This window comes from Podarcis cretensis, assembly GCF_951804945.1.
Source record: "Podarcis cretensis genome assembly, chromosome: 8".
Lineage (NCBI taxonomy): Eukaryota > Metazoa > Chordata > Lepidosauria > Squamata > Lacertidae > Podarcis > Podarcis cretensis.
Window position 1 is genome coordinate 49089832 of NC_137177.1, and position 25750 is coordinate 49115581.

General features: G+C 42.4%; 1 protein-coding gene across 4 annotated transcripts; it reads right to left on the reverse strand.

The window, feature by feature from the left end:
* Nucleotides 1–888: 888 nt before the first annotated feature.
* On the reverse strand, nt 889–21547 carry NUTF2 (nuclear transport factor 2). 4 transcript variants are annotated; one of them, XM_079987936.1, is made up of 8 exons: nt 21397–21547; nt 17946–18063; nt 15637–15789; nt 12078–12202; nt 8364–8435; nt 6742–6840; nt 3427–3580; nt 889–1433 (listed from the first exon to the last, which is right to left on the reverse strand). In XM_079987936.1, the coding sequence occupies exons 4-7, from the start codon at nt 12174–12176 to the stop codon at nt 3470–3472; spliced, it is 381 nt and encodes a 126-aa protein (XP_079844062.1). In that variant the 5' UTR covers nt 12177–12202; nt 15637–15789; nt 17946–18063; nt 21397–21547; the 3' UTR covers nt 889–1433; nt 3427–3469. The 4 variants fall into 4 exon arrangements, with proteins under 4 accessions (XP_079844062.1, XP_079844059.1, XP_079844061.1 ...); XM_079987933.1 differs by lacking the exon at nt 3427–3580 and having other exon boundaries at nt 21397–21545; XM_079987935.1 differs by lacking the exons at nt 3427–3580; nt 15637–15789 and having other exon boundaries at nt 21397–21545.
* Between the last annotated feature and the right edge of the window lie 4203 nt (nt 21548–25750).

The window sequence follows — 25750 nt, forward strand, 5'->3', positions numbered from 1 at the left end:
TCATTGGCATATGAAACTAAACAAGTATCAGGTCAAGTGACCAGCACAATTTGGAAATAGCTCAGTTAAACTTTAGGAAAGGCCCATGGATGCAAGTCTGCTCACCTCATACTAAGCTCATTAATAAAAAATCCTTTAAGGACCTGGCCATTTTGAAAATATGTGTTGTCTCCACCACTATGTTGTTGCAGCAAATCAGCAGAGAAAACGTATTTGGAATTTTCTTAGCAGTTTGGTAGTACTGGTACTATTTAATTACTGAAACACTGCTATTGGTGGCATGTGGGTGCTGCTTACTTCAGCAACAATACTACGATAATTCAGGACATTATCCGAAGCAAGCCACAGGCAAGCGTAAAAAGTAAGTGTGATTGTACTAGGCTAAAGTTGTAGCTTGCTTTAAAATGGCTGTCCTGGAAGGGCAAAACTCTCTAAACAATTCATGATGATATACGGACCCATCTCTTGAACATCAGAGGAAAAGCAAATGGTATGAATATGCTAAATCTTGAGAACTTAGTGTAGAGAAACAACCCTGGAAGCCTGGAAAAAGTACATTCTACATTGCTGTTTTTATGCATGGTTTTCCATCTATTTCTGTAAGAAGGACTGAAGAAAATGATTGATGCTCAGTATAATGATCTGCTTTACACGTAAGTAATTAATATAAATCTGTATTATGACTTTCAGGGGAAGGAAATATCTCAACTTTCAGGTATATGGAACAATTCTTAAGCCTTAAACAATGGCAAAAAATGTACTAGAAAAGAGCTATGGAGACGTTAAGAACTTCAAAGTTCTGCCAAGTCGTGCGTTTCCAGGCTAGGTATTCAGATGTATAGCTGAAGATGCAAGAATCTAGTTACATAGTGAACATCCAACAATGTAAACTGTTAAGAAAATTTCATGGTTTTATTGTATAATGTAGCACTGAAACATCTGAACAAAAAAAAAAAAATCAGTATCTCAGCTGGATTCAGGCTGCCGTTCTTTCCTTTCCTTTTGCTTCTTTGGGCTATTAGAGAAACTTGTCAGTACAGAAACACAACCTTTTGCATTACGGATGCTTCCCGAGGCATGCTGGTAAAAACACATATTTCCCTTGTCAAATGCAGCTAAGTCTAACTTCCAAACATCATGCACAAGGAACTCTTCTAGTGACACAACATAAACTCTTCAGAAGGGCATGTCGCAGGTCTTGCTTGCTTGCCGTGGTGTTGCAGGTTTGTGTATGATATTTGGAATGTTCCATGAATGTGATTAGTATCTGTAAGGAGGAGAGGAGAAAAGAAAAGTACAGGTGCCTCGGGGATGCTGTCTCAACCAAAGTTGTGCAATGCTAGCCTGAACATGTCATTGGTGCAAACCCAAGCATCATTGATGTTCTTTAATAGAAATATCTGGTGGAATCCCATAATAGGATCTTCATCGGCCTGTGAAGACAAAAAATAAATAAATTTTAGAAATTCTCTACTACAGCAAATGTCTAACAAGGCAAATTCCTGCAGCTGGTGCCAAATGCTGTCATGCATACTTCACCTGTCTGCACCAACATTCAGCTTTCAGATTTATCATGTCATCCCTGTGCTAATGAATTAAGGTAGGCAAGATTCTGACATGCATTTTTGAGTCTTACTGATGCAAAATTACAATGGCATGGACAATACTCAAAGTGCAGTAGAAACATGGAGATGATCCATTACCATTGTAGCAATTACTGCTGCACTACAGATAATGCTTATGCTTATGGAAGTTGAGAATTATAAGCTTCTTGAGAATCAATACAACCCCTTAACAACAATTTGAGGAGGTAGTAGTGTGTTTGAGAGTTCAAGGTTAAGTCCTGCTAAAGCCAACAAAATAGGCATAAGGTTTAGAATGTACAAAAAGATAGGGCAAAAAAAAATATGGGATGGTGAGTGGTAGTCAAAAATTTGAAAAATGCCATGTCCTTATAACAATCACTAATATATTTGGCATAAGAATGACTCCCTTCAAATAGGAGGAATAAAGCCATTACAGTGACATTCAGTGGGGAAAGGCTGGTAATTATTGACTTGTTTACATCTAGAATATATACCAGTACATATAATGTTGTTTCAGCTCCATATAATTTTTCTGCAGAATTCCATGGAGCAGTTAACTGTGAGCTAGTTTGCTCATAGTTTAGAATAAACTATGGTTTAATGCATGGGCATAGCCAGGATTTTTTTTTAAGGGGAGGCAAGCATTATTGGCGGGGGTGGGGTGGGCAGAACTGAGCTATCTGTGTTGCAATTGGGCACTTAAGTATTTTTCATTTATTTACTTGTTGTGCCCCTGCTTCCCCTGGCTATGCCCATGGTTTAATGCAAACTTCCTGTGTACACTAGCACACTGCTCTTAAGTGCCTACTCCGCTTCTTCCCTGTTCTTGCTGTTGCCAGGGATAAAGCAAACCTACATGTCAAATATTTTGAATAACTAGAACTATGACCTGTGCTTTGACTGTCACCTTATCCAAAAGATGGCTGCACTCAGCAGATTGGCTCCAAATCTAAAAATGCACTCTGCACTCAAATATAACCGGATCTAGATTCTAAAATAAACTTTAATGCATACCTGTCCATGCCATTCACACACACAATCTGCACTGAAGCTGAAACCAGTGGGCAAAAGTGGCTTCAGAGTGCCACAGAAGAAACATATATAAATGCTTCCTAAAAAGAAAGTATTTTTGCATATCCCCGACATTTGTTTCTCCCTCTGATTATTAGCAACCAAATCAGGTAAATGTAGAGGCCCCACAGACCCATGCTGTACATACCAAGAGCCATTCTTACTGCTGCAGTTTAAAAACACCTGCCAAATCCTTCTTAAAACCCCACTTTTTCTGTGAAGCCTTTGTCTTAATTCTCATCCCTAACTGAAAAAAAACCTAGAATAAATACATTTGCTCACCCATTCTTTGCCATTTCCCTTTCCCATCTCCTCCAACACTCTTGTTATTTAAACAATAAACGTCCTGAAGCCCAGACCCAACTGTGTTTATGAGCTGCACATTTGTAGTAACCTGACCTTGGCTTAAGGGAATTTTGCTGATGTAAGAGGAATCTTGCACAGATATACCTACAGGCTCTAGCTCAAACAGCTTCAAACACAACAAGGTGAGTGTTCATTGTGTGTCACACAGATGTCCTAGATTGCTAAGCAATGCTAGATCTAGGATGTTAGGCAAGCAACTGATTGGCATAAAAAGTTATGCTAAATTAATTCCGCAGCAGCTGGTTCCAAGTGGAAAACTCCATTTTCTTATTTCAAAAGCCACAACCCTGAGATGAGCAGGATTCTCATTCTTCAACCCTGCTTTAAGAACACACAAGCAATGTCCATGCTGTTCAGACTGCAAGTTCAACTAGGATACAGGAGCAAGCAGTGTGCTTCTTACTCAGTGAGGACTGTGAAGATCAGAGGTAGAAGGCGCCCAGAGGTTAAACATTGTGGAGTGCTAGCCTGAAGACTTCATTGGTGCACACCCATGCACCTTGTAAGCTTTTCAACAAAAAGGTCTGATGGAAACCTAGAATTTGGTCATCATCTGCCTGAGCAGAACAGGAGAGAAATCATTACTAAAGTGATAGGCTCTGTAGATACAGAATGCCAGTCTCCTTGCAGGATTCCATTATGAGTGTATTTACTGCACTTAGAAAGAATGTTCCAGGCATGCAGCAGGTACCTCTACTGCTGCCAATTACTCTGGAGCAGTACAATAAGGACAAGGACAAGCTTAAAAATTAGTAAAATAATTTCAGTCCACATTAAAGGGACTACATTAACTTTTTTCCTGGAGGTTTTTGTAATGAGTGATTCATATAATTTCATTCGCAACAATAAATCTTCCAATAGCTTACAATAAGCCAAATGCAAACCATGAACTAAAAGTCCGCAAACTAAAGGTGCTTATCTGTGAAGCTTTGAACAGATGAAGCTGCCTTATACAGTCAAACTATTTTTCCACCCAGCTTTGCACTGTCAATTCCAATTTGCAGCACCTCTGAGGTCTTTCCCATCCCTTCTACATGCGAGCATTTGAATAGGTGTCATTGGCTGAACCTAGAACCTTCTGCATACAAAATACTTGCTTTACCATGGAGTTTGGGCCCTTTCAATTTTATTACTAGTATGAAGATGCCAAGTAAACTCTGAAAGGTTAGCATAAAACTTACTAGAAAACAGGTGTTTGTCTATAAAGCTACACTAAGTAATCTTTATGTTTAGATAGAGATTAACTTTCTTCTTTCCAGAATCTATCTTCCTAAATGCCTTCATCTGCCAAGTGATGCAACAAGTATGCACTGATAATGAATACTAGTGATATCACACTGACTACACTTTTGGACAGGGCAACATGCAGAAGATATAGGAAGCACCACTGATCTGCACTTTCCCATTCTGCCTAAAAGTGCCCGGGAAGATGCACATGATTCATTTCTGGCAAGACATAGAAGTGAAGCCCTTTCTCCTTGCATCGCTTCTGAAACAGCATTCAGAAAAAAAGTATATAAGCTTTATCTTCTATTGATAAAAAATCACCCCATCCATACATTAATCCTTCTACATAGCCTCTGTATATAACAAGAAGATGTGCATTCTTTTAGATTACTGCTTCACATGTTGGCTTGAAAACCTGTAAACAGGCTCTCGTTCTTGGGTGGGCTAGCCTAGATGCTGACACTCATGTCAGCCATACTTCTCAGACATCGCACAAACATCAGTTTGAAGTGGATCCAGTGTGGGTAATAATCTTTCTGAAGCTCACTAATTCCATTTTCATAGGACTCTCTCTACAAGGACACAAACTCTACATGCATTAAACTTGTTTCAGACTGGTGCTGACTGTGTATCAGCACCTAGGACAGTGGTGTGCAAACTTTTTTCAAAGAGGGCCAGATTTGATGAAGTGAAGGGCCGTGAGGTTTTTTTTAGGATTTTACTCCAGGAAATAAACTGGGGCCGAATTAAACCAACCAGCGGGCCAGATTAGGCCCCTGAAACGGACTTTGGACATGCCTGATCTAGAAGGTGGAGCTAAATTGTTTCTCCATGTAAACCTCTTTGTGTGTTTAGACTGAAGGCACAAAGAGGACTTCCCTCCAAGCACAAAGCTGCTAAAGGTGATACCAGTACTGATGGACACATGGAGAGTAATGTGCACCCCCTTGTTTTTTCATGCCACTTTTGCAGGCTTCTCTTCAACTCTTGCAGTAAAGTTAAACTCGTAGCAATTTCCAAAGGGGTAGTTCCAAAGGGCTGTTGCAGCAAAGTCTTGTAGCAGCATCTTAAGAGACAAACTAATTTATTATGGCATAAGACAGTAGTCTTCAATCTTACAGGACTCAGGACCCACCTTTAACTATAAGCATGTATTTCTCAATCTTTTTCCATATAATTGCATGCAGTGGTAATGCTGTTGCAACCCACCTTGGACAGGACTATGATCCCGTAGTGGGTCCTAACCCACCAGCTGAAGAATAGTGGTGTGAGCTGTCATAAGCTACAGCCCATGAAAGCTTTTGCCACAATATATTAGCCATTCCTAGCAGGTATTATGAAGTAAAAGTATTTTGAAGCTGGGTTACATGTGGGGCAAAGTGTGTCCATATGCACCTAACACAGGCCCAAAGATGGAAAAGTTCTTTGTGCCTCCTTCCGATGGGCCGTGTCAAGGGACAACACCTTTGATGTGTGACGCAGTGCTTACCAAAGTCCTTGTGACCAACATTCCAAGTTTAGTGTAGCCAGACAGTTTTCTTTAAAGTTGTCCAATTGAAAGTCTAAGTTTTCAGAGAATAGCCTCACAACCCTGCCTGCTCACAGGTGTATTTCAGTTTCCAAGACAGCACAAGATTACAAGCTTCTTTAACCACGGCTCCACCTAGAGATTTTTGTTTAAGCTCCTCTGTCAGAGAGGGAACAATGCTGTGTGTTGGTTAAGGCCCCGGCTCTTCTTTCCATCAGTTGTAACAAACTTGGTGACTCCTTTGGTTCCTCCCCTCCAACTGGTAGCATGAAGGCCTTTACACCCACATCAGTCAAAACAAGACATAGGAGTATTTAACGTTTTCAAAGACAATACAACATACAGTGGTACCTTGGTTCTTTAACGGCTTAGTTGCCTAACAAATCGGCTCCCAAACGCTGCAAACCCAGAAGTAAGTGTTCCAGTTTGCGAACGCTTTTCAGAAGCTGAATGTCCAACGCAGCTTCCGCTTGAGTGCGGGAAGCTTCTGCAGCCAATCAGACGTCATGCCTTGGTTTTCGAACGGTTTCGGGAGCCAAACGGACTCCTGGAACGGATTAAGTTTGAGAACCAAGGTACCACTGTATTAGAGGGGAGGGACGGGGACCCCTCTGAGAAACAGCCCTGGTCATTCAGCTTCCATGACCCAAGCAAAAGTAGGCCTGTTCACTTGCAGTGCTAGAACAACCTGCCCTAATGGATTAGACCTGTTTCATATGTAATTATCAAACTGTGGTTTGGCAGTCATGAACAGGCCTTGGGCTCAAACACACCTACTCCCCCTCTCCTCTTTGTGCTCTAATTCTCTCTCTCCTTGGTTTGAGCAAACCAAAGAGTGGGGGTGAGGGAGGCAGAGGACATGTGAGCCCAAAACTCACTTGCAGTGGCTAAACCCTGAACCGGTTCTGAAATTGGACTCCAACTATTCCTTTCACAGGACCAAAAGTTGAAAAAAGCACTTACCTTAAGCTGCCCAACTACCATACTGAGTATACAGCTGTCAGGCGTGGGCTGATGGTCTTGCGCTGTGATACTGTGCTGTATTTTCTGAAAGGGAAGGCTCTGCAAACAGAAAGAGAAAAAAAATGTAAAGTTTTGCTTAAAATTTTCATGGTTAAGCTCATCTGTGAAGCAATCTGTGGCACCAAGCCAGGTTCTTAGGTGTTGAATTAATTCTGAAAATGCAAGCACCCTGAAATGTATTCATTCAATCGCTGACCAGTTTTTTGTTTAAAACAGCATGTGAAAGGCCAAGCCAGGCTCCCACATTTTTGGTCATCATGGTAAGCATGTTGCTGCTTTCTTGTAAGCAATTCCTCCCAACCTTGCAGTTGCGAGGCAGTAATTGTACTAGCCGTTTCATGGTGATTCCCACCTCCTCCCTCCCCTGCTCCAAGGGAAGCTGATGTGTGTTTAAGCTGCTGCTGCTGCACTTAAGCTGCACAGCCAACAAGCCACCCTCCCACCTTATTTCCAGCTCTAAACTTGGAGCTGAGGAGGGGAGCAAGGAATTATTCCAGACCTTGTATAGAGTGTCATGTGAAATCAACAACATAGGAAAGTGCAGTCATATTTTTTGGTCTATTAAGGTTAGGCAAAAAATGTGGACCTCTGAATTCAGCCCTGTTAAGGAGAAACTCACCTACTCCAAAGGGTTTTCTTTTGAGCTCCATTGCTGTTCTCATTCTGGACAGAGTACACACAAAACAAGGAAAGAGAACCTGTAGCCTCCAGATGTTATAGACAATAAGTCTGGTTGTTCATTATCATGCTGACTGAGGCCAACAGGCATTCAGCAACATGTAGATGGTTGCCAGAGACTGCCATTGCCCCTCACTTAGGAGAAGCTTTATCCTGAGACAATTAGCATGTTATAATCCCTGAAACTGTTGCAAGGCTGTATCTGCTCTCAGTATACAATATAGACATGAGTGCAAAATAAAAGACACTGTATAATCACTTATTGTTGTTGTATACTTAAAAACTTAAAACCATCTTTACAAGCATCTGGAGGGCTACAGGTTCACCACCCCTGCTTTATATAGACTGCAACCACGATGAAAGAGGATGCAACTGTGCTGTCTGGAACACATGCAAATAAGGTTTTGTATAGCTAGGTGGCTAACAGACTGAGCCACCAATCAGGATGCCCTGGGCCTTCATCTGCTTGGAACTCAAGAGATAGCCTTAGGCTAGACACACCTCCTCAGACTTCATCTGCAGTATAGAGATAATAAAACTGAACCACTTTAGTGAGTTAGCACTAGAACAAAATAATGCATGTGAAGCACTTTGAACATTCAAGTACACTATATAAATCTAAGGGTGTTTTTTTCATCCTCACTATCACTGAGTCCAATGGGACTTACTTTCTAAGTTAACTGTGCTTTACATTTCTGGAACTGAAATCAGTACAATTTCAGACAGGCAGATTAGAAATGCAAAAGGGTGCAGCCTGAACCTGATTTCTATAAATAATACAAAAGAAGTAACACCAGAACTTGGCCTGCACCAAAACGCAAATATTTCAAAAATAATTCTGAGCTGAACAGAAATGTCAGGCGATGAAGAGGACAGGAACTTACTGAGAGTTTTTCAACAATAGCTGCTTTGCCCTGAAATTGTTGTCCTTCCCATGTAAGGCATGAGGCATCTATCTAAAATTATTAAAAGAAGAGGGAGAGGGAGACGGTAAAAATCTGCTTGGAAAAGTAAGATTTCATTTTGCATAAAGAAAACAGCAATAGTTATTAAACTCTCTCAACTACACACAGAAACAGAGAGCAGTAAGTTTGCACCTTTTTCAGAAGGGCTAAGCACAGGCTCAGCTGAATCAGAGGTTGGCTCCATGCCAAAGACATCCAGCAAATTTTGAGTCCTAGTAGTGCACCACAGCAGGCAACATCCTCCACCCCAATCACAGACTCCTTACTTTTGGTCCATACAATAAGGCTATATTTCGTAAGTATAGGGTATGTATTTGTTCTACGCAGCAACTATAGACCCACAGGCCACATTTTGCCTTCTAGAAGCTACTTATTGCTTAAGAGCTGTCCATCTAGGAGGTCTACAATTTGGCCTTGCTGAACATGCCAAAAAGTGAAATTGCCAGGCCTCCCCACCTGTCAAGACCTTACCGCCAGGATATTTAATTTGGGGAAGGCCATTTTTTTTGGTGGGGGGGGGAGTGCAGGCCATTGGACTCTACTGCCTCAGTGCCTTCAAACTGCTTAATCCAATGCTCTCTGTCTCGACTTGGAACAGGAAAAACTAGCAGGGTATGCATTTGTGCTGAAGAATCTTCACCCACATCTCCAGCTTCTAAGTTGAGTGGAAGCTTGGTTGCCCATCATGCTTACCACTAGACAGTGCCACACTTAAAGCTTGGCATTTAGAAAATGGGCTTTTGCAATTTTGCTAGGAAGCCAATGGGTGGGGTGGAGGAAGGCTGTGGTCTCCCATCTTTGCTCCACTCTTCCAGCCAACTATCTCTTGGTCAAAGATCTATAGTCTAACCTCTCCCTGTTCTTGGACCCTCAGCTTTCTAGCTCCCATCTACTTCAGTTTACAGTGGTGCCTCGCAAGACGAAATTAATCCGTTCCGCGAGTCTCTTCGTCTTGCGGTTTTTTCATCTTGCGAAGCACGGCTATTAGCGGCTTAGTGGATTAGCGCTATTAGCGGCTTAGAAAAAGGGGGGGAGGGGAAAAACTCGCAAGAACTCGCAAGACGTTTCGTCTTGCGAAGCAAGCCGATAGGGAAATTCGTCTTGCGAAGCACCTCAAAAGACGGAAAACTCTTTCGTCTAGCGAGTTTTTCGTCTTGCAAGGCATTCGTCTTGCGGGGCACCACTGTATACAACAAATCTTATAAATCTTACACTCTTTGGTAACTTATACGCTATATGGAACTAGGAATGACCAAAGTCAGTCAATCACCATTTTTAAAATTGTCATTCCAATAGCTTTCATGGCTTTCCCTTGTGAAGTATACACTATTAAGAACAAAAAACAAACAAAAAAGGCAGCTGTTGAGGCTCTTCATTCCCATAAAGTTTTAACAATACAGAATGATGCAAACTGTCATTCAACACCCACATAAAAAAGAACTGCCAATTGTTCAGAGCAGCTGCAATTCATCATTTCATCCAGGAGCATTTTCCAATTGGATCCGCAATCTCTACCACCTGCCATTTTTCACCAGAACCTTTGGAAGTGAAAATGACCCGCCAATATAAAACCAGATCACCTGCTATGAGTAGAAGTGATGTGGCCTGGGCAAAGAAGTTATAAGTAGCATTTCATTCTCACATAAGTAGTCCAATATGCTTAGCAATCATCCATGTTTCAATATGGTCAGAAGTCAAATTCTAGAAAAAATGCCATTTTTAATTCCCTCCAGAAAAATAATTGTCAGACAAAGGAAGAATTTCCCACTTTGTTCCCTGGCTTTTTTTGCTTTTAGGTACTCAAACCTTAAAAATTCTGAAAATCCATTTCAATTTATCCCATGAATGGACAGCATCTAGTAATAGCAAAGTATGAATGCTTGAGGTAAAACATGCTTTCCTGCCAATGAAGTTTAGAGTCCTATGTGCATGTGCATCACTCTTGCATTCTGATGCATTCAGGCAGTCCCTAAATGCACTTAGTTCTCTTGAAACACTCAGGCAATGCCAACCTAAAGGTCAGGTACAGCCTCTAAGCTATATACAATGTATTGAAGTGTATTTTGAACCCTCCCCAAGTTTGCTGACAGGAACTCGGAGAAAAGACAAAAACTGCATGTGTAAAAGTTAAATCAGCACTGTGCTGCTGATCACTTTAGTCTAAGCATTACTAAGGCTTCATTTCTTTGTTTCATATTAGCAATTCATCCTGTATTACTGATCTGCCTAGGAGATCCTAGTTTATTTAGAAAGGCAACTGAACATGTAGAGTGGAAATGTCACCATTTATTAGAACTCTGGTTTCTCTTTGGAACAGTGATATGGAAGGAGTGGTCGACACAGTCCCTCCCAAGGGCCTCTCCAGCACTGCAGAGCATGGTTAGACCCTGGTTTTCTGGGGAGTTGTGGGTGAAGCAGGAGGTAGCGAAAACAGGCAGAGCACAAATGGTTTAAGTCTCCTAGCAAGCGTGACTTTGTGCTTTGTTGTTTAGTCGTTTAGTCATGTCCGACTCTTCGTGACCCCATAGACCAGAGCACGCCAGGCACTCCTATCTTCCACTGCCTCCCGCAGTTTGGTCAGACGCATGTTTGTAGCTTCGAGAACGCTGTCTAACCATCTTGTCCTCTGTCGTCCCCTTCTTCTTGTGCCCGCAATCTTTCCCAACATCAGGGTCTTTTCCAGGGAGTCTTCTTTTCTCAGGAGGTGGCCAAAGTATTGGAGCCTCAGCTTCACGATCTGTCCTTCCAGTGAGCACTCAGGGCTGATTTCCTTAAGAATGGATACGTTTGATCTTCTTGCAGTCCATGGGACTCTCAAGAGTCTCCTCCAGCACCACAGTTCTGACTTTGTGCTGGTGAGTGCATAATCATGCCTACCACATGGCAATGAAGAATGTTTACTTCACTGCCACAATTGCATCCTCTAGTAGACATCCAGCAGAGCTTCTCAGGGTGGCGAATGGGTTGGCAAAATCTACCCCCCTTGGAAATATATGAACCTTCTGAGGCCTGCTGTGACACATTTTAGAGTACTTTTAAGGTAAAACCATTCACATTCATTCTGAATTAAACAATAATGTTTATACAGTATCAGAGGGAATGTCTGGAGACCATTTTGTCAAATTGTGGGGTATTTATTTCAGTTGCTGCATGCTAAGAATTTGAACAAGACGCCTGAAGCTATTCAGCCAACTAAATCTTCTCTTGATCCCTGCACTTCATGCCTATAAATGCTAGGCAGTACCTGGCACGCAGAGGGAAAAACAAGCTCCATCAGTCTGTTCCTCCCTCGGTTTGAGGGCCAAGCGCAATGGCGTCTTCACCCAGTGGTATACTGCGGGAGCAGTGGGAGTTTCACCTGTGATATACCACCGGGTGAAGGCGCCATGCTTTGGTAACCTCACATTCTTGACTACTATAACTTGCTTTTCTGTAACTACTGTAAAATGAGGCCACTAGAATGCCAAGTGGTGCATCAAATCAAAGTCATAGAACATGTTGACCAATCAATGGGGTGGGTACTTTTCAACTGAGTTTGTAATGGACAAGCACATAACCGGGGAGGGGGCGTGTTGGAATAATTGAGCAATAGTTTAAAATAATCAAGAAAAATCTGTTCCAATAGCTACTTACGTATATTGCTCCTAACTGAGTCCTGTCTGTATCAAATAACTGGTAGTAATGCTGTACAAAGCTGGAACCAATCTGCTCCCAAATAGGCTTGTCTCCCATTCTGAATCCTCAGTCAGAGCCAGCAACTGAAAAAGAAAAAGCAGTGAAAACTGACAGCCCAGGGCAATGAAAGATGTAACAATACAAGTACAATAGGCTGACCAGAATTGTCCAAATTTTTCATTTAGCCATGATTTTCCTCCCCGAGGATTTGAGCATCACACTACAGAGAACTTTTTCCAGTTTACATTGCTGTAGTGCAGCAGCCTGACTGCAGCATATTTAGGCACCAGCATTAAGGCACTCCTTAGTTCATACCATGACACAGAGGAAAATAAAACTATGGCTCTTAAAAGCATTAAAAGTCTGCTCTGTAGCAGTACCCTCCTCCTTTGAGCATTTTTGGCCAACATACAACAACCAAAATTAGAACTCAGAATCCAGAAATGTATCATACAAACTAGTGACATCAAATACAGATGTGAAATTCTCCACGCATTTGAAACAAGCAGCAAACATTCTCAGCACAAATGGTAGAGCATGAGACTCTAAATCTCAGTATCATGGTTTTGAGACCCACACTGGGCAAAAGGATTTGTGTACTGCAGGAAGTTGGACTAGATGACCCCTGTGGTTCCTTCCAACTCTACAATTATACAGTTCTATGATTCTATTAGGGATGCGGGTGGCGCTGTGGGTAAAACCTCAGTGCCTAGGACTTGCTTATCGTAAGGTCGGCAGTTCGAATCCCCACGGCGGGGTGAGCTCCCGTCATTCGGTCCCAGCTCCTGCCCACCTAGCAGTTCGATAGCACCCCTAAGTGCAAGTAGATAACTAGGTACCACTTTATAGTGGGAAGGTAAACGGCGTTTCCGTGTGCTGTGCTGGTGCTGGCTCGCCAGCCGCAGCTTCGTCACGCTGGCCACATGACCCGGAAGTGTCTTCGGACAGCGCTGGCTCCCGGCCTCTTAAGTGAGATGAGCGCACAACCCTAGAGTCAGACATGCCTGGCCCGTACGGGCAGGGGTACCTTTACCTTTACCTATGATTCTATTACCAAGTGTCAACCTGTTGGTGGCCTTCATGCTCACATATGTCACCGAAGCACCTTCAAATACTCATCCTGGCTAACTTGAAGCTGGGGTAAGCTGCCAAAATTGTGCTGTGTTGTAGAAGTACAGTAGTGTGCTCAAAGCTTTCTCTGCCCTGTGTCCTTAAAAGGCTCATATACAGGAGTCACTCTTTTTCCTTTTTTTTTGCAGGCCTTGACAGCGAAGCAAAATCAATTTGTGCCACAACCCTGGCCTCCAAGGAAGAGGACAGGGCCTTCTCTGACATCATGCTGAGCTCAGGGTCAGATGAAACCACAGGGATAGAGCCTCTGCCCTTCTCCACCTCAGCAATCAGCTGGGGCTCATCCCTGCTGCACTGAGTCACATATATACACAAACAGCAGTAATATGTCTCAATGCTTTCTGAATACCTGGAGAAGAAAACTCTCCCTCACGCTGCACTGAATTCAGGCACAAAAAGCAACAGAACTTATTTGGGAGCATCCAAAGCTTCCTTCCACCAGGTCAAATTACCTAGCCCAAAACTGTCTTCTTGGATTTTCCCTGAACTCTAATATTCAGAAGGGAAGGAAGTCTTCCTGGTGCTGTCCTCATACCAAAAGCAAGCTGGAAAGTATATTGGGGGTGGAGGCTATAGCTCTTGAAGGCAGTGTAGAAAAAGAGAGCATTTCTGTGCACACTCCGCTGCCATAGATACTTGTTATATTTGCCCTGCCTATCACAGTTCCTCTGTCTTTTCTATAATGCTGGATATTGTAAAGGAAGGAAGCCAAATAACAGCTGCATTACTGAAATATAGTGCAGTACTCTGGAAATCTGCCCAGCCTAATAGCAAGAACAGAAGGTGACAGTGAACTTGTATGTCCCAATTTTCTATGATAAAGCAGAGCCAAACACAGAAGATCATAGGAGTCCATTCACTATCTATTTGCAAGACTGTTCCAACTCTACAATTCTGTATCACCAATTTGGACATCACTTTCCTTCTGTTGACTTAGATCAACAACTTGCTACAATATAAACTTCAAGGCAAAACTTTAAGAGTGAGGGGGAACTATGCATTCTTCTGAATGGCAGCAAACAGAAACACACCTATTTATCGTGTAAGCAGATCACTAAAGTTGCAAGGTAGATGAACGGAAGATCAAGGTAGATAACTCTCCAAAGAGGATATTATGGTTTGGCTGATTAGCATGGGTAGCCTCAAGCATTTCCTACAAGACCACCAAAGCCATTTAAAGTGCTTGGTAAGAAAAAAGGAGGAGGAGGAGGAGGAGGAGGAGGAGGAGGAGGAGAAGAAGAAGAAGAAGAAGAAGAAGAAGAAGAAGAAGAATAGTAGTAGTAGTAGTAGTAGTAGTAGTAGTAGTAGTAGTAGTAGTAGTTTGGATTTGATATCCTGCCTTTCACTCCCTTTAAGGGGTCTCAAAGCAGCTAACATTCTCCTTTCCCTTCCTCCCCCACAACAAACACTCTGTGAGGTGAGTGGGGCTGAGAGACTTCAAAGAAGTGTGACTGGCCCAAGGTCACCCAGCAGCTGCTTGTGGAGGAGCAGAGACGTGAACCCGGTTCCCCAGATTACAAGACTATTGCTCTTAACCACTACACCACACTGGCTCTCCAATGAAGACTGGCTCTCCGATAAAGGACCAATTATTCTAGCAGGACATGCACAAAACATTTAGATAGGTCTAATGTTGATAAATGTTTGAGGCATAAAAGGAACAAAGTAGAAAGCTAGAGAGATTGATGAGAGAAAGCTCAGGGCAAACAGCTAAACTGTCCAGTGTTTTCTGAGAGCAAGTACACACAGCTTGACTTGCACATTCATTTTAATCTGGGATTAATGTGACCATGGAAACATGGTCAGTCAGTTCTGAGGTGGTGTTCAGAGTTTCTGAATAGACACCTATTCTTTAAAATCCTACATAGATCCAAATTGAGAGCCAGCATGATATTTGTAGGCATTTGGGCAACCAATTAACCAAGCTTTCTCCCACCCTGGCATAGATAAATATCAACATCATCTAAAAATTCAGCAGTAAAGGGAAACCAAGACCCATTGGTAAAGCTAGCACATGGGGTGGGAGTGGGGAACCCACAGGAACCATGAAAGTATCTGAGCAGACTGAAAATAGTATCCTAACTTGTAACTAAAAAAATAATTTCTCTGGGCCAGGGATGGTGAATATGTGGTATTTCAGATGTTGTTGGACTGCAATTCCCATCATCCTTTACCACTGACCATGTTGGCCAATAACATATGGAAAACCACAGGCTTCCCAGCCCTGCTCTAGACAATGCTTTGACAAGCTTCAGTCCATAATAGAAGCAATTTGCTCATCTCTTGCAAAGTAATTGTGCTCCCTTCTTGAATGAAGAGCTTTCCTAATTTATTTTCATTAATCCATGTACCAAACACAATATCCAAGTGTTCTCAACTGCCTCACCTCTGTCAGTCTCTCTTGTCCTCTGTACAGTTGCCAGATAGTTCTAAGATGTTTTAGCTGATTTCTGGGAGCCTGTTACCGGATGGTGTATTAGTTTCTGGTTTAGATTATTGACGTACTTTGTTACTAACTTAATGTGGCTTGCCCACAGCCCTTTGGATAGAAAAAGAAAAGAAAAGAAAAGAAGAAACCTTAATGGTATAAATCTACTATTACTTCTCTTTTTAATTTTGGTTCTTAAATAGCAGTTAAAGGTCAGTTTGCAGAGTAGACCAACAACTTTAACACTTTTCCCTAGGAGCAATGCAGATTGTTATTACTACAATAACTCCTTGATCCTTACCAGGAGGTGGACCCAACATGTCAGGCACTGAAAACATAGAGAAGTCTGATGCTCAGATCTCAAACATAACAGAATTTTTTGTGTTTTTAATTTACAGTCATACTTCAGGTTGCGCGTTTTTGGGTTGTGCATCGCGCCAAACCTGGAAGTACCGGAATGGGTTACTTCCGGGTTTCGGCACTTTGCGCATGCGCAAATGCAGCGCTGCGGGTTGCGAACGTGCCTCCCGCACGGATCACGTTCGCAACCCGAGTGTCCACTGTATATCTGAATTCTAAAAAAAGGTTCTTTTTTCTTTTTTTTACACAAATACAACATACAAAATCACATTGGTCACTTACATGATAATGAAGTGTTACTCTAATATCTAGTGCTTTTTCTCATTATGCAAACACCCATGGCCAGCGATGGGGTACCTGTAGCCCTTCAAATGTTGCTGGATTACAAATCTCATCATTCTTGACTACTGGGTATGCTGCCAGGTTCTGTTGAGAATTGGGAATACAACAACATATGGAGGGCCAGGGGGTTCCCCCAACCCTGAGGTATCTTCAGCTCTCTATGCCTTTGTGGACCAGTTAAGTGCCTCTTCTTACAGTATGATTCTCATTCCCTTCTACGTGTGCATTAACACTTAGGGTTAATATTGCCTTGCATAAAAACACTGGCACCTTTCCTCATCATAAAATCACTTCACAATGTGGTTAAAATACATTTCAGGATTAAATAAAAATGCAACTATGAGAAGCATGCATATCTAGGGTGGGAAATATTTGTGGTTTCTTAGGCCAGACCCTTATCAATACTGATGGGAGAGGGAGGACTACCAACCTGTCAATCACCTGACATCACAACGATATCAGGTGCAAAGTGCTGCTAAAATAAGGTGTTCTTCTCCTTTGTATTAACAGCAGTTTGAATGGAATCCAGCTGAAGTAAGCAGGATTTAACCTAAGTTCATCAGCTGAAAAACAGGTATGCACAACCAATGCATGATTTAACACCGCCCAATAAAAAATGTTACAAGTGATATCAGCTGGTGAGGGGGCTGTGGTCTGGGGGAAATGACCTCACCAGCCAACTTGAATCCCCGGGTGGGTCAAGGTTGGCCTGAGGTTTCCTACCCTTTCTTTACAGCACCAGTAGGTTCTAAACTGCTTTTGAAACTACTATATATGCTTTTGGAGAAAAGGTGGGATGCAAAAGTTATAATAAATAAAATAAGCAGTAACATGTTTGATGCTAATACCCTTCTCAACCTTGCAAATAAATCCACAAACATTAGCTCGCAACATGTTTTACTACCTCTTCTGTTTATTTCTGGGCATGGTAGCATGTGCACTGACTACATATTGTTTGGATCACAGTAATGTGCTATATATGAGGCTGCCTTTAAAGAGCTTTTCAAAACTTCAGCTGGTTCAGAACGCTGTATCTGGGCTCGAGCAGGGCCTCTTACAGGGACTATGCAATACCACAAAAACAATACCTTCACTCACTATCAATTCATTTACAGGAACAATGCAAAAAGCCTGGGACAATATTACTTGAAGGACTGCTATCTCCAGTACGAGCTGACACGAATCTTGAGATCTTCCAAAGAGACCCTTCTCAGTGGCTATACCTAAGCTTTCTCATTCTCTTCCCCAGGGAGACCCATCTAGACCCTCTCTATGACATCCTTCCACTGTAAGGTAAATATATATATATATAAAACCAAAACAGGCATTTAGCTTTTGGATTAGCTATATTTTTAAATTTTTACCTTAACATGTTCAAATATAATTACTGTTTGCTGTTTTATTACTGACTAATTTTATCTGGTCTTATTTTTATTTTATTGTTAGGTTGTGGTTTTCCCCAAAACTACTGTATTTTTATTATTATAAGCCGCCTTGAGTGCTACATGTAGAAAGGCGGGATTTACACTGAAAGAAATAAATAAATAAAAGGAAAAAGAATCAACCTTTATAATGCTTCTGTGCCTGGTTGCCTGGAGGAGATTCATATTCGCCACAGGCGAGTGGCTGTTCTTTCTAAAGAGCAATAGTCCACTCAGTAGAAAACCTCAATCTCTTTCATTCCTAATGGCAGGCAAAAAGAACCACTGTTTTAATACTGCATTAAATTGAGTTAATACTGTATTGTTGATACGATAACAAGAATATAACTTTCAAGGATAAGCACAGGCTAGGGAGAAATTCAGTTTTGTAGATGTATCCATTACTGACTTGAAGCTGTTCTGCTGACATTTTGTTGACTGGAGCGTATGTTCAAGAAAAAAAATCTACTGTTCATTTTCTTTCCTACCAATAGTACATGACATAAGCATCATCTTAAGCACTTGGATTAATCATTGTGACATCCTATAGAATCTACAAATACTTACATTCAAATCTGTATTCATCACAGTCCTATCTACAGATAACTGCATTGTTCCTATGCACTCTCCTCCACCGATTACTCACAATACTATACCCAGTTCCACATTGCACAAGACTAAGGAGGAATGCCTCACTCACTGTGGAGTTTTATCAGTTTCTTGGTTTCATTTGTACTAACAGAAATCATTAAGTAAAATTTGTAAGTTCATTTTTCAATTTTAGGAGAGCACTACATTGCAACACTGAAGGAGGAACACTGCAACATTCATAGCTATTACAGTGGGACCTCGGGTTAAGTACTTAATTCGTTCCGGAGGTCCGTTCTTAACCTGAAACTGTTCTTAACCTGAAGCACTACTTTAGCTAATGGGGCCTCCTGCTGCCACTGCATTGCCGGAGCACAATTTCTCTTCTCATCCTGAAGCAAAGTTCTTAACCTGAAACACTATTTCTGGGTTAGCGGAGTCTGTAACCTGAAGTGTATGTAACCCGAGGTACCATTGTATTTTATATTTAAAAATCCTGCAAGGTCAATAAAATGGCAGAGACACCAATATGGGTTGGGGGTAACAGTTTCTTCATATAAAAAAATCTTTTATTTTGATTAAACACCTAGATGTGCAATCCTGCTCTTCAATGGTATAACAATGAAAAGCACCGCTGCCACAGCATTAATCTATTATATGGATCAGCCAGCTATGTGCAGTTCATAGATTTCATTTATTTTTTAAACATGTTTGTGATTTCTGTCTCTCCAAGATTATAACTACTCAATAAAATTCCAATAAATTTAAACTTTTCTTGAGGGAAATCCACCCTCCTTTTTGAACTCTGAAGAGGTAGACTAAGATGAACCCCTCTGGAAGGCGGTTCCAGAATGTAGGGGCCATGACTAAGAAGGCCATTTCCCTGTATCTATTCTATGGAGGAGTCCCTGGCAATTGTAATGGGGAAGCAGGTTCAGAGAGATGCTGGCATTCTAGATCACTCTGGCCCCCAAACATACATGTTACATACCTATGCCTAGCATACTAGCTCTTGAAATGAACAGTCACTAATATCTTCTTAAAGCAACTACTATTCATTCACTAGTCACCCTTTAAGGCACCTTTTCCAATAATGCCAGTTGCCTCATAAAATTGAGCAGCATATTACAACTGTATCAGGGATTAGGAATATTTTTCCTGTTGAGGGTTGCATTTCATTGGTGTAATATGATGCATGATGGTGGTAGATGGGACCTGAGCCAAAAGTGGGCAGAACATGGTGAACTTGGTCACACAGTCAAGCCAGGCACATCTCTACCTGTCCCACACTTGATGTCACATATGATAGACGTGGGGCAAGTGAACACAGTTGGAAGAAAACAGTATTGCAGAGCAAATTTGGCACACTGGCTGCAAGTTCTCCACCCCTGATTTATAGGAATACATTTTATTTCAATGCTTTACTTGTCATTCTAACAGTGATGATCAGCTGACTGCTGCAGTTAGATGGTATATACCTCAATAGACTAGAAAAGCCTTCCGCAAAATGATGCCATTCAAAGACTGTTAAACACCAATGTGATGCCCTTCAGAAGCAGTACCTATCTTTCTTAACTACTAGGCATGCAAGCTGGGAGTCCAATATGCAGGGCACTAGGCTAGAGAACGCTGACCTAAAATATCTCATATATCTTCCGCACCTTTAAGAATTCTCACATATCTGCTTGCTTCCTACCCCCATTCAATAAAAAAATCAAACATCTCAATATCTTGGATCCTAGAAAACTGGTGGCAATTTCTAGGCACTTGATGGGGGGGGGTTGAGATTTATATACCAGCTTTATTTCATCATGGAAGGCAACATACACGGTGGTCTCTTATCAAGGGTCTTACTAGACAAGACTGTTCTCTCATAAGCTCTCAAGGCCTTGGGACAACACTCTTCAAATCACTTAACTTTTCTCATTTTCCAGCAGATAATAACTAATGTCAATCTACCTTGGATTTCATTTACTTGGATACTTTTGTATCATACATAGTTTTTGTCACCTTAGTTTTTTCTTTTACAATTACTTAATAATTAATCTTAAACAGAAAAATTCCTGATATTAATACCCAGGTCAAAATAATATTCTTTTCTTGCTCAGAAAATTATTCAAACCTGTCAATTCTCAAATTTAATTTCTGATCATGAGATTTATTAAAAAACCACCTTCAGGGATTTCATCAGGTCAGTCCAATGAATGGATCAGTCTTACTACCAGGCTTGGGAGTTCAAAAACAAATGACTACACTTTTGTTATTTACCTGTAGTTTTCGATATATGCTTTGTCACAGGCAACTGGAGGTAGCCCTCAGAGACCGTCAGCGAACCCCTTTAGTACATTCACTGAGAAGAAACTTCCACTCAGGTAGGTGGGACTAGGATTGCAGCCTAAGTTTTAATGAACCACTTCCTTTCAAACAAATTTCGACGTGTAGGGCCTTAACGTTTTTGACAAACTCCTACCAAAACCTATTGAATATCAGGCATTGACCGATTGTAAAAAGGACGTGTTGGAGCAAACCCTGTCCGAATTGCAATTAACAAATATAAATTTGGGGAGAGGGAGCTCTTTGCCCAAGGCCTCAAACTTTCAAACAGTGCGCTCCCGGTGTATCCAAATAAGAATCAAGAAGCAGGTAACGGAGAAAGCGCACACGTGGGAAAGGGCGGACACATTCACACATGCACACCCACATGGGTTTATCACCCCCCCAAATGCGTGGAGAGTCTTACACGATCTCATGCTATTAATCACTAGCAAACAGGGAGGGGAAGGAGAAGCAACAGAATTCAGTGGTAACTCAGGAACACACCCTTATCCTCGCCCTTCCCCAACTCCTAAGGCCTCGAAGCAGCCGAAGACAGAGGCGGGCGGGCGGGCCGGCAAACAGGCGGACAGCGCCCAGGCCCAGCATAGGAGTTTGAGAGGCGGGAAAGAAGCCCCGCTGCTTCTATGTCTTTCACTTCAGGTTTCCCCCTCAGGCGCCTCGCAGTACTCACCTCGCAAGCTCCCCCTCGGCTAATGGCGGCGGCGGCGGCGGCGGCGGCAGCAGAGGCGGCGGCCCCGAGTGCGGCCCGAACCCACTCAGCGCTCCCTCTCTCCGCGCTTCGCCCGCCCTCCCCGCCTCTTCCGGCCACGCCCTCTGGCGCGCGCGCGCCGGCCATGCTGGGAAAGAGAGTTCCACCCGCAGCCCTTCGACTCCGGGACGCCTCTGAAAAAGGAGGAGCACTACAACTCCCAGCATACAACGCGCGGCAGGTTCTCCGGGCAAAGCATTGTGGGGGGTTATTTTGTTTTAAAACGGTTTGCGCACGCAAAAAACCGGAGGGCGACGCCCTTCTGAAGCACCAAATTTACTTTATTTGACTTATATACCGCCCTTCAACGTAAGATCTCAGGGCGGTTCACACGATAAATCTGCGGGATGCAGGCAGGATAGCTTTGCTGAGAGCGAATACCTTCTGTATCATACATTCTGCCACATGCAGCATGGGGTTAATGGCATATGCCGTGCCTACAGGATGACCCGCATCCATCTCTGGCAATCTCCCGCCGCATAGGATCAGGGATGGGAACATCTCCGCCGAGCATACTGGACAGCAACTGTCAGCCAGAGCAGACGCACACTATGTCATAGTAGTTCAGCAATGGCAGCTTAATATGTTCAGACAAGGTGAACAGTGCTTTATTTGCTCCACAAACAATGCCTGTATTTCATCTGTCACCTGGAGAACTAGAATAATAGTATAATAATAATTAAAAACTTTGCTTGTGTTAAATGGAGTAAAGGCATTTGTCGAAATTGATCTTCCCAACACATTTGCAAGTATATTGTTAGAATTATGGAAGTGAACCACTTGAAGTAACAACTACCACCTTTGTTAACTTGGTGCCCTCCAGTTGTTGGACTGCAGCTCCCATCAGTCCTAACTAGTATACTAAGACTGATGGGAGATACAGTCCAGCAACATCTAGGGGGCACCAGGTTGGCAAAGGAAGCATTAATGAACCTATGCTGTACAGACAACATTATGTTTATCTGTGGTGGGATCCACCACATAATGTTTAGTAACACCACAACTTTAATTAAACCAAAGGTAGGGCTGGCCTTAGAAAAAAGTGGCTGACTTTGTTGCAGGGGGTAGCAGACATAGCTGTCAACAGTCCACAAATAATAAGCCTCCTAGAGCGAAATATACATCAGGAGGCTTTGTTTGGTCAGAATTGAGTATACACTTCTAGAGTTACTGCTAAATACATTACTTCTGGTAAATGAGCCACTATAGCTGCTAGAGGGGTGTAAAAATTGTGTCCCGTGCTTTTTCGTCTACCCATGTACTATTTGAATCCAAAGGGGCACATAGGCTGCCAGATGTGAAATTTATATAGCTGCAAAGGCTGAGGCTGCTGAAGAAGCTAGAGATCACATTGGCTGGGAGTCCTGGAAGACCTGCTCTACCTGGCCTGGGAGAGTGAGACTTGACTCCAGCTACAAAAGCTGAGGCTGCTAAACAGACTCTCAGGCTGGGGTATTATTTTGTGGGGGTTGCTGCTTTTGTGTTGTTGTTTTTGTATCTTTATTTTTGATTTTGTTGTGATTTATGTGGAAATTATTGAGTTTGGTTTTGTATTTTTAATGCTTAATTTATTGTTTATGACTACATTTGTTATGTTGTAGCTATGTATTTTTTTCATATTGTATGCTGCCATGACCATGATTTGGACTGTGAAAATGGAATTATGTGTGTATTTATCCTTGTGCCTTCTGAGCCCTCTCACCATCAGCAGAGAGCAGCCGTAGTGGTGTTATCTTCCACCTGCACTCAGCCTACATCTCATATTTGTATAAAGCAGAGATGGGTCCAGGTACCAAAAGGCTGTTTGTGACAGGGAAACGAACAGCAGAGAGAGAGAGAAAAGCCAAACCCTGCCACCTTCCTGCGAAGGGGAGAGGGCAAAAATGCTAGCACTTGACCTAAGAGCTGCCTAACCATCTCTAACCAGCTCTAAGATTCTATGATTCTATATGGATGCTTTAGCTGAGATTCCTGCATTGCGGAGAGTTGGACTAGATGACCCTTGGGTCTCTTCCAGCTCTAAGATTCTATTATCTTGGCATGCCTAGCAGCTTTGCTGCTACAAAAGCAACAGCAAAGATGCTGAGGCTAACAGGATGTCTACCTTATCTCCCTGTTCCTCCTATGTACTGGTAGTTAAGTCCTGCAACTCTGTGAAGGGGAGACAAGAAGGACAAAAAAGCGAAAATGTATGGTGTGGGAGGTAGAGCAGGCTGGGAAAGGGGCACAAAGCACAGGCACTTGGCAACTGTGCCATGTGCCAGCCCCTTCTCCCTTACTTAGAAGCAAGCCTCCCTGAATTTAATGGGGCTTCCAGCCAATAATGCTTACATAGGGCTGTAGGCTTTGTTATGGCTAGATTCAGATTCTTTTGAAAGAACAGAGGTTAGCGGCTCATTTTATTACATTGCTGTTTCCCATCTGTCCTCCATTATAGAACCCTAAGGACTCTAATGTGGACTTCTGGGCACCGACTGACCAGACTCAGAACTCCTTCATTTTAGCAAACCCCTCATGGTTTCAGTCAATGACTGGGATCCTGATCCATGGCAATACAGGACTCTGAGGCTACCCATGTAGTCCAAGCAGAGGCCAAACATATGTTATAGGAGGGTAGAAACCTTAGACACTATGCATGTAAAAGTACAGGAACACCGTTCACAAAAATGTTGTCTGAATGTCCAGCATAAATGTAATCAGAAAAATGAAAATCCAGTATAGCTGCAAGTCAATTAGAAACACCAAGTCAGGCAAGAAGATCCATTATTCCACCATACACAAAAAAATATGACACATCACTAGGTGTCAGTTCACATTTGAGAAAGAAAAATGATGAAATCATATTAAGAGTTATGTGGAGCCTGGAAAAAGAGACTTGTATATCAACCTGTTCTGATTAGCAGAAAGAAAAAAATACATGTGTCAGTTGCAACCATACGTACTCTTCATCACCTTGTCGTGGTGAATGGGCTTGCACATTCCTATGACCCTTGTGAGCGAAGCCGTCAGGAGTCTTGTACTTCCAGCAGGGTCAACTAAGATAAGGTCAAGGGGAAGGTGCTAGACAAAGAATGAGCCAAGAAGTCCTCAATGGCAGAACAGGCAGAAGATAACAAGCAGTACAGTGGTGCCCCGCAAGAAGGAAAACCCACTAGACGAAATGGTTTTCCGTTTTGGAGGCGCTTCGCAAAACGAATTTCTCTATGGGCTTGCTTCGCAAGACGAAAATGTCTTGCGAGTTCCTGCGGGGTTTTTTTCCTCCCCCCCCCCTTTTTCTAAGCCTCTAAGCCGCTTATCAGCTGATCCGCTAAGCCGCTAATCCGCTAATCCGTCAATGGGTTTGCTTCGCAAGACGAAAAAACCGCTAGACGAAGAGAGTCGCGGAACGGATTCTTTTCGTCTTGCGAGGCACCACTGTATGTTACAAGGGTTGTGAAGGCGGATGAAGGCTGCAGCAGATAAGAATCTACCAGTCGTCGTGATACTCATGCCATCAGAATAGAGCTTTACTGCAAAGATTGTTTGTTGGTCAGCGTGCACTGATCTACACACATAAAGCAAATTCACACACAGGCGTCTTCCAAAAATCCATCCCAGATAAGAATGGCTTTCCAAGTGAACCATTCACAGTGGGATCAGGTGTTAAACAGGCTTGTGTTATCATCCCAACTCTACTTACTATTTTCATCGCCATGATCCTACACTTTGTTGAAGTGAAACGCCCCACTGGAGTAAAAATCATATATCAAACAGATGGGAAGCTCTTTAATCTGAGTATGCTGAAAGAAAAAGAGTAAGGTTACCATAACTTCTGTCATAGAGCTTCAGTATGTAACATGTGCACACTCAGAGAATGACCTCCAAACCATCCTAAATATCTTCAGAGAAGCTTACAAAAAGCTTGGCCTATTGCTCAACATCCAAAAAACCAAAGTGTTGCACCAACAAGCACAAAACAACCCCTCTGCAGCGCCACAAATCAAACTCATTGGTGTAACGTTGGAAAGTGCTGAACACTTCTCCTACCTGGACAGTTATCTTTTCACAAGAGCCGACATTGATGCCGAAATCCAGCATCGCCTGAGCTCTGTGAGTGCAGCTTTCTCCTGATTGAAGTACAGAGTGTTTGAGAACCAGGACATTCGTAGGGGAACCAAAATGCTTGTTTACAAACCTATTGTACTACCAACCTTACTGTATGAACTTATAAACGCCATCTCCAATTCCTCAAAATCCAGCAGGAAGACAGGCAACTAATGCCAGTGTACTGAAAGAA

Excerpts from the sequence above, each read along its gene's own strand:
- NUTF2 (XM_079987934.1), bottom strand. The coding sequence starts at position 12,176 with ATGGGAGACAAGCCTATTTGGGAGCAGATTGGTTCCAGCTTTGTACAG. Across the intron at positions 6,841-8,363 it reads CTATTGTTGAAAAACTCTCA|AGCCTTCCCTTTCAGAAAAT; the intron begins GTAAGTTCCTGT and ends TTCTGTTTGCAG. Across the intron at positions 1,434-6,741 it reads TGGTAGTTGGGCAGCTTAAG|GCCGATGAAGATCCTATTAT; the intron begins GTAAGTGCTTTT and ends TTGTCTTCACAG.